This window comes from Cryptomeria japonica, chromosome 3, assembly GCF_030272615.1.
Source record: "Cryptomeria japonica chromosome 3, Sugi_1.0, whole genome shotgun sequence".
Taxonomy (NCBI): Eukaryota; Viridiplantae; Streptophyta; class Pinopsida; order Cupressales; family Cupressaceae; genus Cryptomeria; species Cryptomeria japonica.
Genome location: NC_081407.1, coordinates 779,103,992 through 779,118,010, shown reverse-complemented (window position 1 = coordinate 779,118,010; position 14,019 = coordinate 779,103,992). Strand labels below are relative to the sequence as shown.

Genomic DNA, 14,019 nt, shown 5'->3' with positions numbered 1-14,019 from the left:
TTAAATATTTGTCTTTATAAAGACAATAAAAAACACTAGTATTATTGTCTCTTGAGAGACAATTGTATTTTTGTCTTTATAGGGACTATAACTATAATAAAAAATATATTGTCTCTATAGAGACACATATTTCTTTAATCTCACTTATTGTCTTTCTTAAGACAATAAAAATATTCTTATTAGAAAGAATACCACTTTTGTCTCTCTAGAGATGATATAAAACAATGAATTTTGAAAAATAGCTCACTATTCAGATAAATCACTATTGTTAAATGTAAACTACAATCATTGATTAATTCATGTTAGGGCGTGATGGAATTGAACCACCATCCTCCTGCTTGTAAAACAGGTACTCTTCCATTGAGCTAGCACCCTTTAAGAATAATTGTACCCTTTAGAATCTTGGGTCTCAAAACACCCTTTGGTTTAGTAGTAAGTTTTAAGTCTGAATAATGGTTGAGAACATGTGACCATTGTCAGCGATTTTGTGTTTTTGTATTGAACATCTTTTTGTTGCCTTGAAAATAAAACAATTGCATGTTTATTAGACAAAACCTTACAATATCTATCTGGCTCTAGCAACACAAAGAGAATGTACATAAATTTTGAATGATACATTTATGTTTGTGAATTGGCACCTACATGGTTTGATTCTTATCCTCAATGTGAACCTGTTCAATGCAAAACAATAATCATCAGTCCACAAATTCAAACTACCCTCTTGCTAACTAAATTTCATCAAACACCTAGAATGGATTCGAAAACCAAGTCTTTACAATCTTGGAAGTAATTTATAGAATATTATTCAATAAAAAAAGCCTAAAAAACAATTCCAAATAAATCAAAATCATACAGGCCAATGTTTCAGTTCACAACAGCTCCTAGTAGTCATTTCATTCATCATTTCAGCATCATCGATATACTCATTTATGCCTTCAAATATATCTGGAACATAAAAGCAAAGAAATCAGCAATGTAATTGTCATTGACTAATATTACCTATTTTTCACCTATCCAGGTTAAAAAAATTCTTATGTTAGATCTTAGACCTAAAATAGAGTTATCAAGGGGTCTTTAGGCTTTTTTTAAAAGAGAGCAGGAGTCATTTCAAAGAGTTTGAATGAGTTATATTTGTAAAAATGAATAAATCATCACCAATGTTTTATTTCTATAAAAGATAATTAAGGAAAAGAAATCAAACCCCTCCCACATTGAGTCAAGGTTGAGTTCACCATGCAAATAAGAGGGAAAATAAAAGTTGAAAAAAGCTTCCCTACACTACTTTAGGGCTTGTTGAGTTCACAAAGAGTTTAACTTCACATCCCACCTTTCCATGTTGAGCTTTGAGGATAAGAGTTGCATGTATGGTTTTCAAAATTTTGTTTCATCAGCTATGATTCATTTGAAAGTAATTATCTGCATCATGAAAGGGTTTATAAGTGGAAACAAAAATTTCAAAATAGAAGCAATAGATAACAATGAGTTTTCAAAGAGAATATAGGGTTTCATATTTCAACACCTTCATGCATCTATTTCATCTTTCTTTCATTTGTTTTAATCATTATTTATGAAAGATTCATTGATCCTAAATGTAAACATTATGATCTTTTCACCATTCATGATAGATGCATCAATGTTTTTTTATCTTTTCTTTCAAAGCCTTTGTCCAAGCAAGCTTGATGCACACATAAAACCCAAAAAACCATCAAAACAAGCCCTAAGATAACCCTGTGATAGTAGAAACAAACAAAGGACTGTCAAAGGAAACAAGGATTGCAATGATCATAGATACAATTTAGATCTGATTAGAATGGCAAAAGATTATCACATGAATAATAGCATCAAAACAGTCCCAAAGAAACAGTGAGGATACAATCACTATAAAAGTTTGGTGACTGTCAAGAGCAGTAACAGTCCAGGGAGAGCAACAAATGAAGATCAAAAGTAGTTCATTACCCCTTCCCAAACCAACATAAGCTATATACAAGATATGAGGGTGTGAAACAAAAGATAGGCCTCCATGAAAGTATAGTCCAAAGCAAATAATATCCTTCTATTATGAACTATTGCAGGTCAAGGAGGTAGACAGTGATATCATTTGTAGAGATAGTAGAAAGAGGAACATGTTATACAATATGCTTTGTACTTCTTATGACAAAGATGAAGGTTTAAAGACAATAAATAGAACACACTAAAAATTCAATCATAATGGACAACAAGGAAGAACTTTTGAGGATACAAAAAATGAAATCATAGGATAGTAAGCCCTACACCTAAACACAACTCTACTAGTGATCCAAGAGCAAAGAGAAGTATTAGAAATGTTTATTCTTTGTCATTTGCAAAGCACAAAGAACAAAGGACAAAGATAGAGCAGCTACAAGCAATGAATACACAAGTCAATAGAAGGAAAATATTTGTTGACAATAATGAAATTATACGGTCCCGAAGATCACAAAATGACTGTCACAAGTCCTAAGAAAGGTGGCAATGACCAAAACAAAGAGAAGGTTTAGTAGCATAAGAAGCCACAAATGATAGAGCAATGCCCAACATCATATAACAATCACAAGTGTGGCAATATTCATCAAAAGCATCCCTATCAAAGGGTATTGCTGGTATGTAAGATGTCAAGGCAAGCTTATAGGACAAGGAACAATGAAGATCACTATCTATACATAGAAAAGATAGGACCAATCACTCCATGAAAAGACCCAGTGGTCGTCCTCACCAAACTTAGATAATACACTCAAGGAGTACACAGACAATAGTGGGGTTGTATGCATGGGATAATAGGATAAGAGAATAGTGATAATCATTATAAAAATCAAGGACGATGCAATGATAGTTGTTTCAAGGACCAATCTCAATGTGTCAAACCTAAAAGATAGTGGTGTAGTAGTCAAAAGTGAGGACAACTCATTTGTGACAGAGCACTTAAGAATGTAGCAATCAAAGCTCTCATAAACTAGTGCCGGAGCTTCAAGAATATTTAAAACAAAATTCTTATGAATCAGAGGTAAATGATATCCATAAAGATAAGGGATTGGAAGTACAATCCATTATCTTTGTAGTTATAATACATTGAGAGCAATTGAAGGACAATTTGTTTTGAAAATCAATATCATAGAGATGTGGATAAAGAAAATATTTAGGAGGACTGTCAAGGTGAAAAGAAAGTGACAAAATAAGAACAAAGATAGAAGTTCTACAAGATGCAATGATAGAAATCTAAAGAAAGATGACAGTCCAATCATGAACATAATGTAGCACAATAGAAGGTGACAATAGAAGATGCAATGCAAATAGTAAGGATAGCTTATAAGGAAATAATATCAAAAGATAGTGATAGTATAGAAGCAGTCTCAAACCTGTCAAAGGTAGTATAGAAGGTATCAAGGGAGTAGTCCTTCAAAGAATAAATATTCCTGAGAATTCCCAATCAAAAGTTAATTGATAATGGAAGAATAGAGGCTACTATAGATCAGACAACAATCCTAGGCCTTTGGACAGAGATATCAATGGAAAAGAACATCACAGGGCATAGGTTTTAGCAGATTTCACCCAGAAATAAAGAGAAAAATCAACAGGTTTGAATTACATTATAGAAGACCAAAGAGCAGACATACAAAGAGCTTGACATCAGTGATAATGAGAATATCAAACTTAGAGAATACAAGAAAAACCTTCATCAAGGAAACAAAGACAATTTGCAACATCAAGTAATCAGTGAAACAAGGTTAATACAGTCATAAGAAATAAATGAAAACCTCTGCAACAATGAGACAATGAGAAGGAAAACAATGTTGAATGTCAGTCACATGGAAAAAGCTATCAAAGGCTAGAACAGTCTCCCAGAGTTTCAAACCTGCCCCAGTGATAGCAGCATAAAGAAGCACAAATATATCATCATCAAATCCAAAGATCAGGGACAAGCCTCTACACTTGAGAACAAAACAAATGAAAAGGGTCAAGGAAGCTGAAGATCATAAGAGTAAATGCCAAAGATATCTAGAATGGAGAAAGAGCTTCAGAACAATCATAAGGATAGGCTTAAGTTGTGAAAGAGAAAAACAAAGACAATCACGCCTTTAGAAAATAATAAAAGTATAGGGGGAAAGTGCAAGGGGCGCTGCCCCCAAACCCCCATTGAAAAATATAGGGTGAAACCATGCCAATAGAAGTAGGGAAAATCTAACCTCCGAGTCTAATTAGGCTCACTATAACAACACAACTCAGAAATATTGGTATATAGATTTAGTATTTTAAATTTCCTATAGTCTCATTTGAAATGTAATTCTTATACTGTAATACTATCATACATATTTTCAAAACTAGTTTTTCAAGTACTATATGTATATGTATAACTATATTAGCACCACCACCCCGCCACCCCCCGTCGCTATCCCCCCGTCGTCCCCAAACTTAGGCCCTTGGTCCCCCCGTCCCCAACGCCCATGGAACACTGAAGAAAAGTAAACACTTCTAATAGAGGAATAAGACCTGACAAAATAGAGATCATTGTCAAGGTAGTTTTGATTCTTCATCTATGCATTTAACCTGCAAACTTGTGATAATTATTTTGCAACTAAAACTAAGCATAAAATTGGATGAGAGTAACTATAACAATCTGGTATTTGATTAGCAGTTCATTAACCTTGAGTTTGGAGTGTGAATAAAAAAATTAAAGTGGCGTAAGGGATATTTCATTCACTCAATGAGTTTGGGATGATCAGACCTAATCTGTCTAATTATAGTTATACGTTGGGGTGTTTTGCACACTATCTTGAAAGGAGGAAAGAGTATTCATATTGACTGGGAATCCAAAATCTCAGAACACAATTCTAGTTTATGGTCTCTTGAACTTTCAAGAATTGTGAAACTGACTAGTACAGGGGAAGAGTTTAATTCTAGTTTATGGTCTCCTAAACTTTCAAGAATTGTGAAACCGACTAGTACAGAGGAAGAGTTTCAAATTGAAAAGGATTCAGTGACCCTCTATCTTTCATTAGGGAAAGAATATTGAAAATCTCAACCCAAACTAGGACTTGACCAGAAAGAGGGCACTTGACCTAAGAAAGAATAGCCCCTAATAGATCTTCAAGTAATCTATGACAAAAATTAAAATTAAAAGTAAGCCATTCTGCTTTCTATAGGGATTTTCCTCACTCCAATCTATTCAAGTTAAGTGAACAGCAATCAACATTAGCACCAATTGTTGTAACTATTACAATGGTAATACATTCAATTAATTTAAATCAATACAAGTAGAAAAAGAAGGAAAGGGAATGTATTCAAACTTTAAACATCTTCTGAGAGGGATATAAATCCTTAGAATAAATTAATACAAGACACTATAGAATGGCCTCCACCATAAAACTAGAAAATGAACAACCTTGTAATGCTACATAGAAGAAAAAGTTATAGATTAAGAATGGCTAGCCTTAAAATCCTCTATTTTGACCAACATGCATACGGATACAACATAAACTTTGTCACTCACTTCAACATTCAAAAGAAAAAAAGAATAAAGAAAACTAAATAGATGGAGTTTAGATACTAGAGAAAGGCTTCAAGAAGAATTAAATTATTTTATTTGTTGAACCGACCACCTAAATATAACATGTACATAGTTGATATGTAGTCCGAGAAATTCATGAACAATAATGATTTTAGAGACTTTAAGCTTCTACAAACCATAATATAAAGAGAACAATCTTTTGGAAAATTTGTGATACAAATTTCTTTCCAAAATTCAACAATTAAATAAAAACTTGCCAAATGATACCCAATGAAGATGTACCTAAATAAACATTTCCACACTACCATACAATTTTAACATTGAACTCAACACCATCAGAGAATATAGTACACAAATTGACATTTTTATCCACTTACCGATTTTTTCAGTAGAACTTCTCTTTAGTTTCACAACATGAGCGTGGATAGATGTTTTAAGGGATGACACTATCAAACCCATCATCAACCCTTATCTCCCACTCCATCCCTCAAAACACCTTGCCATTTCCTCTCCCACTTCATGGCCCCCTCGTACGATCCCATCCCTCCCTTCCACTCTCCATGCCCCCTTGTGCCATCTCTCCATTCTCCCTTCGTCCCTCCTCTCTCCCTCTTTCCTTTTTCTCTCCATGCCCCCTTATTTATCTACCTCACTTATTGTGAGCATTCTTTTATAATTAGTATGTGTCCTTCTGTTCAATGTTTTTCTGGATTTGATTGTGTTAGAGCTTTTTGCACCAAATCCAGAAAAAACATTGACCAATAATATGGAAAGTGGAAACTTGATATCGTGAATGAAATGTCATTCTTCCAAAGTCCATTAAAATTAGTTACAAAGCTTCTAGAATTAACTATGTAAGTTCTTGTTTTGCATGCAAAGCATATTTCCTTTAGAACTGACTCTCATATAATGGAAAAAGGTTCAATAACATGCATACTTGCAGACAACCCACTATATGAAAACTTAAACCAAGGGAATCAAACAAAAGCTTGGAGAATGTATTCTAAAACTAAACACTCGTGAAAAAAATTGTCTTTACATGTAAATCTATATGTGATACAAACTAATTAGGCGTAAGGGATGTTAAAAGACATCTCTTCAATCCTTTTTATTTATCGTGTGGGTGTATTTTGAAAATAGCCGCCCTATATTAAAGTATCCTTTAACAACAATTGTTCTTGGTAAGGAAAAGTTCTCGTGTAGGAGATATTTACATATTAAAATGATTTTCTTAATCTACAAATGACTGATTTATATATAAAACATCTTGACATTATTTCTTCCAAAGTCTCACGAAAAGAAACTTACATAGTGATCAAGTCTAACAACTATTTGATATTTTAAAGAGGAGCAGAGCTTACCATCAGACTTATGTTTCAACTCCACATTTACAATAGGATTTCTATATGAGAAAGGTTTTCAGACTCTAGGTTTTATATTTACTAAGGACTAATGCCTTATTTACTCAGAAATAAGAGCTACATTTTTTCATGACGAACAGGTAGATGTATAGGAGATCGTTGATGCGTACAGGGATAAACTGAGTCAAGAGGGGGTTATTTTTTCACCAGATTTAATAGTTGACTGGTGACAACAAATGAGTTGTCTAGTATAGAATTAATAGGAGGACGATCCAAAAATAATGTGTTGGATTAACTATATCCAAATTAGGGAAAATTTGTGTTTGAAGAAGAGCAAAAAAATACCCACACAATAACACCATTGGAAACTAACAAATCAAACAAAGATGAGATTCACATGACTGAAATTTCATATCGTGGAATGACATGAATATCCTCAAGTAAATGAAATGAGACTACCAAGAATAATTCATCAGACTGAAGGAACCCAGAAAATGTCACGAACAACATGAACAAGAGGTGAACTAATTTGATGTTGGCAGAAATTGGATGGCTAGATAATTTGAGGGATGAAAGTGATTTTGAGGCTAGAAAGAGATCTGAAGCAAAATCTCAAATAAATTAATAAATCGCCAAAACCAAACAATAGGATCTAAGGAGAAGCCCATAATCTAGTATTATGATAGAAACAAGGTAGAAAGTTGAACAAGAGGAAAATCAGGCCAATTTTAAAGGAATTAGTAACCAAACAGTTTGTCCCCTAAACAAATAGCTAATATAATGACTGGACCTCTAAAAAAAGTTCTCTTTTGGTTTTTGTCGTGGGTTAATTGAAAAAAAAAAGATGCAAATTACTTACCCAAATTCTTCTACCCTTGTCCAACCAGAAAGAGAAGAGATTTGATGAAGACTATTCTTCCATTCCTTGATTGTATTCTCATCCTGCTGATCTAAATCGCTGTTATGTTTTTTGAATGCCTCTGCAAATGGACCTCCCTCTCTTTGAGGGTAGTGAACATCACAGGGTTCCACATCATAAAACAGGGGAATGATGAAGCCACTAGATCTACACATCTGGGACGCCTCCTTCAGACAAGAAGTTGATTCTGCATAGCGCTATGAAAATATAACTTGTTTCAATGGCTGCTTGCAGGCAGGAATCTATGTCTTTGCCCTTCCCCAATTAATCCCTATCGAGGAAAACCCTAATCCCCACTCCAGAGAGAGATTCGTATAGGTAGTCGACAAAAGTTTTTCTCACATCTTTTTTGCAAAAACGGAAAAACACATTGAATTTGCTGTTGACACCGTAGAGAATTTTAGTGACGGGAGGGTGATACTGACGAAACTTCTCATTAAGATCGCAGAGGATTTTGGTGGTTCTCTTTTCCAGTGCCGCATACACAAGCAAAGGAGCAAGCTATTTAGATCTATCAATTCCAATGTTGTTCACAACCTGCATAGGCATTGATAGATTTAAAAATCGAAGCCCTAAGATAAATTTATAGGCTACATAAGAAGCAGTTGCTCCGTACCTCAAATATAGGCGGGTGACCATATGGATTATCAAAATCCAAAAGACGTGTACCGCTGCAAAAATTTTAGGGCTTCCTTGAGGCTTTTGTGCTAAATCGTTAACTCGATTCTCCAACTGTTCACATTCTTCCTGATTTCAACAAATAAATGCATAATTACCTCATTATAGAAACAACAATGATTCAACTCATATTACAAGGCTATAAAAGAAAAGGTGTAAAACACTACCTTCAACTCGTTCCTTTGTTCAGAAAGGGAAGATGTCATGTGAGAAGAAAACAATTTAGCCGGGAAACGAGGTTCAACAGAATGTGATTTGCACAAAGGAATCCACTTGTGAGAAAATGCGAAAAACCTCCAACATCATATTGAAATAATTCTATTTGCAGTGATTAACTGAGGCTCCGTCAGTAGTTATGAAAGTGGATTTATCGCCTTCAAACCCTCTTCAATCCCGTTAACAGCAAATTTGGTGGTCACGAAAACACGCCATGAGACTTTTTCAGTTGTAGACTGTTTACCTACTATTGGCTAATAATTTAAGTGTTTACGATGAAATATAAATATCTCTTTAAAAAGTGTCTTAAATTGCCCTCTTATGTAGTAGTGTCGCAATGATCATTACAGTTTGCAATGGAATTCTGGTATTTGAGGCAGTACGAAAGGAATTCAGGTTGAGTATTTACATGATTCTTCATTGGTTAGTCATTGTTTTGGGATCTACTATCATATATTGGAGATGGATCACAGCAGTAGTATTTTTCCCGAGAAGTGTTGCAAAGCAATGGGCAAGCATTATAAAGTATTTTCAGATTGAAGGTTTCTGGAAACGGTATTTGCTTGAGTTGAAAGATGGGCGTAAAAGCCATAGACAAATGGGCGACAGCTATCTTAAAAAATTGATGCTAAAGATGGGTCGTAGAGTGAGAGTTCATAAGCTGATTCCTCTGGTTCTATGGCTGCAGATACTATTGGTTCTTTTTAGTAAAGTCTGCTGGTTAGTATCTCAGCTATTGCTCTCTAACATGTATTTGTGTAAGCTTGTAATGGGTTTCATCAGTAGAAGAATTTCCCGATTTGTATGGAGGAAAAGGGCGGCGTAAAATTGAATTGGGAAAATTCTCATACTATGACAAATATTCAAAATCATTCGTCACCATGACTGGTGAAAATACAGCTTGTCTATGGGTAGCCAACAGAAAATGTATTGAAGGCATAAAGTCGCAGGTGAAAAGGGGCCTAGAAGATGGCAATTCATGTGAGGAATTGGTAACTTTGCTCAAGAACAAATCTTCTAGCAGTTACAAAAGTCCGCATCCGCAAAAGAGTGTCCCTATCAGATTGGAAGTGGAAAACGAGTTTGACATCTACCAATGCTTTTTTAAGATGAAAGCAGTCTCAATAATTACTGTCATTGTTGAGCTTTGCCCATTTACTCAGGATGTGAAAAAGGCTATTGGAGCTGTTGAAGCTTGTTCTCAAGCATGGAGCATCATGGATCTGGTTGAAAACTCTGACACTGAAGCTTTCCTTGTATGTAAAGCAGCTGACAAACAATTTCAAGGTTTGCAGAAAAGAGGTAAATTGTTACATAACCATCTTGGAATGTCCACTTCTGTTGACAATTCCTCGGAAGAGGCCAGAGTAGCTGTAGGTAATCTTGTTGAAAAGGCTAAAAATATAGCCGAAGAGTACCGCTATAGAACATGGAATGAGCTATTACCAGCACTGAGGTGCAAAAATATATCATTTGTTGGATGACGGAGGCAATATTCCTTGCATTTGAAGGTGACAAAGTTCAATCTGAAGTAGTTCGAGGGTTTCAGGTTGTTTGACAATAGTAGCATTCATTATTCAGTCATGCACAGATCCAGTCTATATCCATGGCAGCCCATGGCAAAGGAAAGTGCGGCTTGTAGGAGGGTCTAGATGCAAAAAGATAAAATTCGCAACTCTAAAATATGTCTGAGACAATCAACAATGTCAAAGATCATATTTTAATTAAGGGTATGTTCGATTTTCCTATTCGATGTATGCAAAACCCGTTTTTTGTGAAAGAACTCATTAAGATCAGTAAAAAAGGTAATAATATTGTTCATCTAGTATTAAATTTTGTTTGTTCAAGTGTTGTATTTATTACTGAGAGTCAAATTGTTAAAAGAAAAAACAAAACAAATTGCAAAAGCTCCATTAAGCATAGTTAAATAATATTTCAAGTAAGGGGAGCATAGTCAAATTGTTCTCTGAAATGTAATAATTTAATCTGTTGCAAAGACAAACTTGAATGACAGTGCAGGTTAAAGGTAAAAGGCCATCTTAAGGACTGGATACTCAATTTCGTCTTTAAGAATTTAAAAATGAAGTAATCTATAAGATTTAAGAATAGAATACTTTTAAAAATGCAGCAACAAAGTATAAACATTAACTTACAGTTAATCCAAATTTGCCAACTTCCTTAGCTCTAGTGGTAGTGTTCCAAAACAACAATTCGTACTAAAATTCCTGTACCACACACAAAACAACAATTATTTCCTGGAAGTCAACATAAATATGCAGCTGAATTCATTCTTATGTGCGCAGAGATGGATGAAAATATTACAGAGATATCAATTTAGCTAGATTCCCCATTTCCTTTGGAATTTCACCACTTAAACCATTTTTTCCAAAAGAGATGTCATAACATACATATTACAACTTAAACCATTAACACCAAACATCTTGAACAAATTAATGCAGAATTTATATGGAAAAAGGCTCTCACTGGCTTACAGATACTCAAAGATGCGATAATGAGCCTAACATAGCCGGAATTGATCTGCTAAAAAAATTGTATCCTAGGTCACTATTGAAAACATTATACAATTCATTTAATTAAGCTTATTTTCATCACTCCAATCAATTTGAATTGGCAGGAAGAATAGAAGCTTGAAACTATATAAGTTGTACTCACAGGCTAAGCAAGTGTGTAATATTAGCCAATTCAGGGTGCACAATCCCTTGCTGTTCTAGACATATCATTATTCTGCAATATAAAAAGGTAAATATATATCTCATTCCATAAATGATTAAGAAATGTGATTTTGAAGGTAAGAGTTACTCACAGCTTAACATGGCAAGTGGTATGTTTTACTAAAAAGAATAGCTGCATATGACCCCACGTGACCCAGCTATGTCGTCAAGATGATGCCTTTTTGTATCATCATTATTGTAGGGATCCAAATTGAAGTTCCAACTCAAAACCTTCAGTTTGTTGGCAATTACTTTGAGCGCCTCAACTATAAACACCACAAACAGACAAGATAAAATGCATTATTTATTCTAAAATAGGGCATTTGAATTTCTTCCCAAAGATCCTTATTGTAAACCTCCAAAGGCAAATGAGATAATAATCTTTTGAGCCTTGGTCACAACCACCTGCTACCGCTATAGAACCCCTACGGGTTCTTCTCATCCCACCCAACCCAATATGAAGGGGATGGGTGGGAGGTAAAGTAGTCGCTCCCTAAGGAAACTCTAGGACCAACAAGCAGAAAAGCAAGATGAAAGCAGTGGAAATGGGATTAATCAATCTAGTAACAAAAATCCTGCAACTGACACCTGATAATAACTCATGATCATTGGTAAAGTATAGGTGGACTCGGCTGATATCCATAGATGGGAGCCTGCCCCCACCTGCCTTTTATCTTTGCTGCTACTCCTAGTTCAGTCCGGGTGCTCCCGCATTGGTCAGAAAACGTCCTGCACCATTTCGTTAGTCGGGGATACACCCATCATTCCTTCTTTCTAGTCTCTAGTAGATATGGGTCCCTACCATGGAACACAAAATATTATCTAGCTGATTCCACAGTCGATCTAGCATTGCAGTAGCGTCAATAGAAGCTTGAGTACCCGTTTACCCAATGCCCAATAAAGAAAAATAGGCAGAGTTTGTGGGAAAACTTTATAGAACCCTACTAGAACAGTTTTTATTTTAAAATGAGACGAACCAAAACTACTCTCTGAAAAGTGGATCTGAAAAGGGCTACCACAAGTCTTGCCCTACTACCAACAAGACCGATGAAAAAAAATGGGCAGAGTTTGCAGGAAATATTTAGAAACCCTAAATACCACAGCAGGGGATGAACCAAAACCAATCCCCATACAACCGTTGCTTCAATCGATTAACAGTAAATAAAAAGTGAATCTAAAATTAAACAAATAAAATATTTTTAACATAAGTTTAGTGATTAAAAAAAATGCACTGGACGCCCAGAATCTATTGGCTCCGGAGAATTTTTAACTTTATAAAGAGGAGTTTAAAAACCTCGACTGCCAGAAATTTTAAAAAACAGACTTGGCATAGTCACTTCTTGATATGCATGAGGCACTTTTGATGGGCGTAGCCCACCTAAAAAAATTATATTGGCTAATCACATACCTAGTGTTATAAATTTGCAGATTAAAGGAATGCAGGAACAAGAGACTTGGTTCGAATCAATGGTATCTGTGCTGACTAAAAGGGCAACCTCTCCTCTCCAGAATGAACAATCAACAATCTCTCCCCCTATTCCCTCTCCTCTCAGGTCACTACTTATGCTCTTTCGATATGGTAGGCATGAAACCTCCCGTAGGAACATGTAGTACCCTTGCCTTTCACAGACGTGTGCCAATGGTTATGGCGTTGATTAATTCACAAACCAGCCTCTCCCATTGATTCTCCATCAACTCTTGCAGATATCTGAAGGAGCCTTCCTGCTATTGAAAGTTCCATGCCGATCAATATGATGTCGTCCGGGAAAGGGGAAAAAAAGGGGAAAATGAGTTGACCAAGAGGGAAAAGAAACTTAAGTTCGGAAAATTGTTTTTCCTTATCCTCTTAATTTGAGACAATAAAATACTTTAAAAAAATATAAATAAACATAAAACATGTGTTTAAAATGAAAGTAATGTTTTGTCTTAAACTAATCTCTTAAATACCTCTATTATGTAGTAGTGAATTTGAATCTATCGTCACTTCGTCAGTACAGTTTGTGGGTATGAGTAGCTGTTTTGTAGTTATGTTTTTCCTTCCTTGCAAGTTGGGTGGCTTGCTTTTGCAAATTTTGACTATTTTGGTCTCTACTGGTTTATCCGGCCGTTTATGCATGTATCTTTTCTTTTCTGGGAGAGGGCCCCTATGGATTTTGCATTTAATCTATAAAAAATGAAATATGGCTTAAATGAACAAATTGTAGACAGAAAACACAAAAGTGTCATCAACGTTAGGAAATTCAAGGATATGATATCCATTTATCAGGTTGCAATAGAAAAAACAAATTTACATCTTCTTCACTATTCTTTTCTAGTTGAAAAAGAGCCCTATCCCGATTACTGAAAAACTTTGGAACATACAGATTATATTATATTGTAGTTATGGTAATGAATGGGAGATGCTATTAAGCATTTGCAAATCTTGGATGCCATATGACGCAAATCTTTAAGTCATAGGCAAAGAAACAAATTTAAGTCATATCTCTTCTTTCTGCCATGTTTTGTGTTAATGGAACATAAATATTTAAAGTTTATATACATATGCAGAAATGAAAAGTTAACAGCGTATTAGCGATGTTTTCGGAACATATG

The 14,019-nt window shown here is 34.9% G+C and overlaps 1 protein-coding gene across 15 annotated transcripts; it reads right to left on the bottom strand.

Annotated features, from left to right (window-relative positions):
• Positions 1–229: 229 nt before the first annotated feature.
• Positions 230–13,234, bottom strand: LOC131069612 (uncharacterized). 15 transcript variants are annotated; one of them, XR_009112170.1, is made up of 9 exons: positions 12,836–13,234; positions 11,520–11,693; positions 11,369–11,440; positions 11,180–11,233; positions 10,849–10,920; positions 8,418–8,548; positions 7,742–8,338; positions 854–945; positions 230–671 (listed from the first exon to the last, which is right to left on the bottom strand). XR_009112170.1 is itself a non-coding variant. In XM_059218576.1 (5 exons), exons 1-4 carry the CDS (start codon positions 13,032–13,034, stop codon positions 10,851–10,853), a joined length of 474 nt encoding a protein of 157 aa, XP_059074559.1. In that variant the 5' UTR covers positions 13,035–13,234; the 3' UTR covers positions 230–671; positions 10,849–10,850. The 15 variants fall into 15 exon arrangements, 1 of the variants encoding a protein (XP_059074559.1); XR_009112168.1 differs by having other exon boundaries at positions 11,188–11,233; XR_009112165.2 differs by lacking the exon at positions 11,180–11,233 and adding an exon at positions 8,647–8,864.
• Positions 13,235–14,019: the final 785 nt, after the last annotated feature.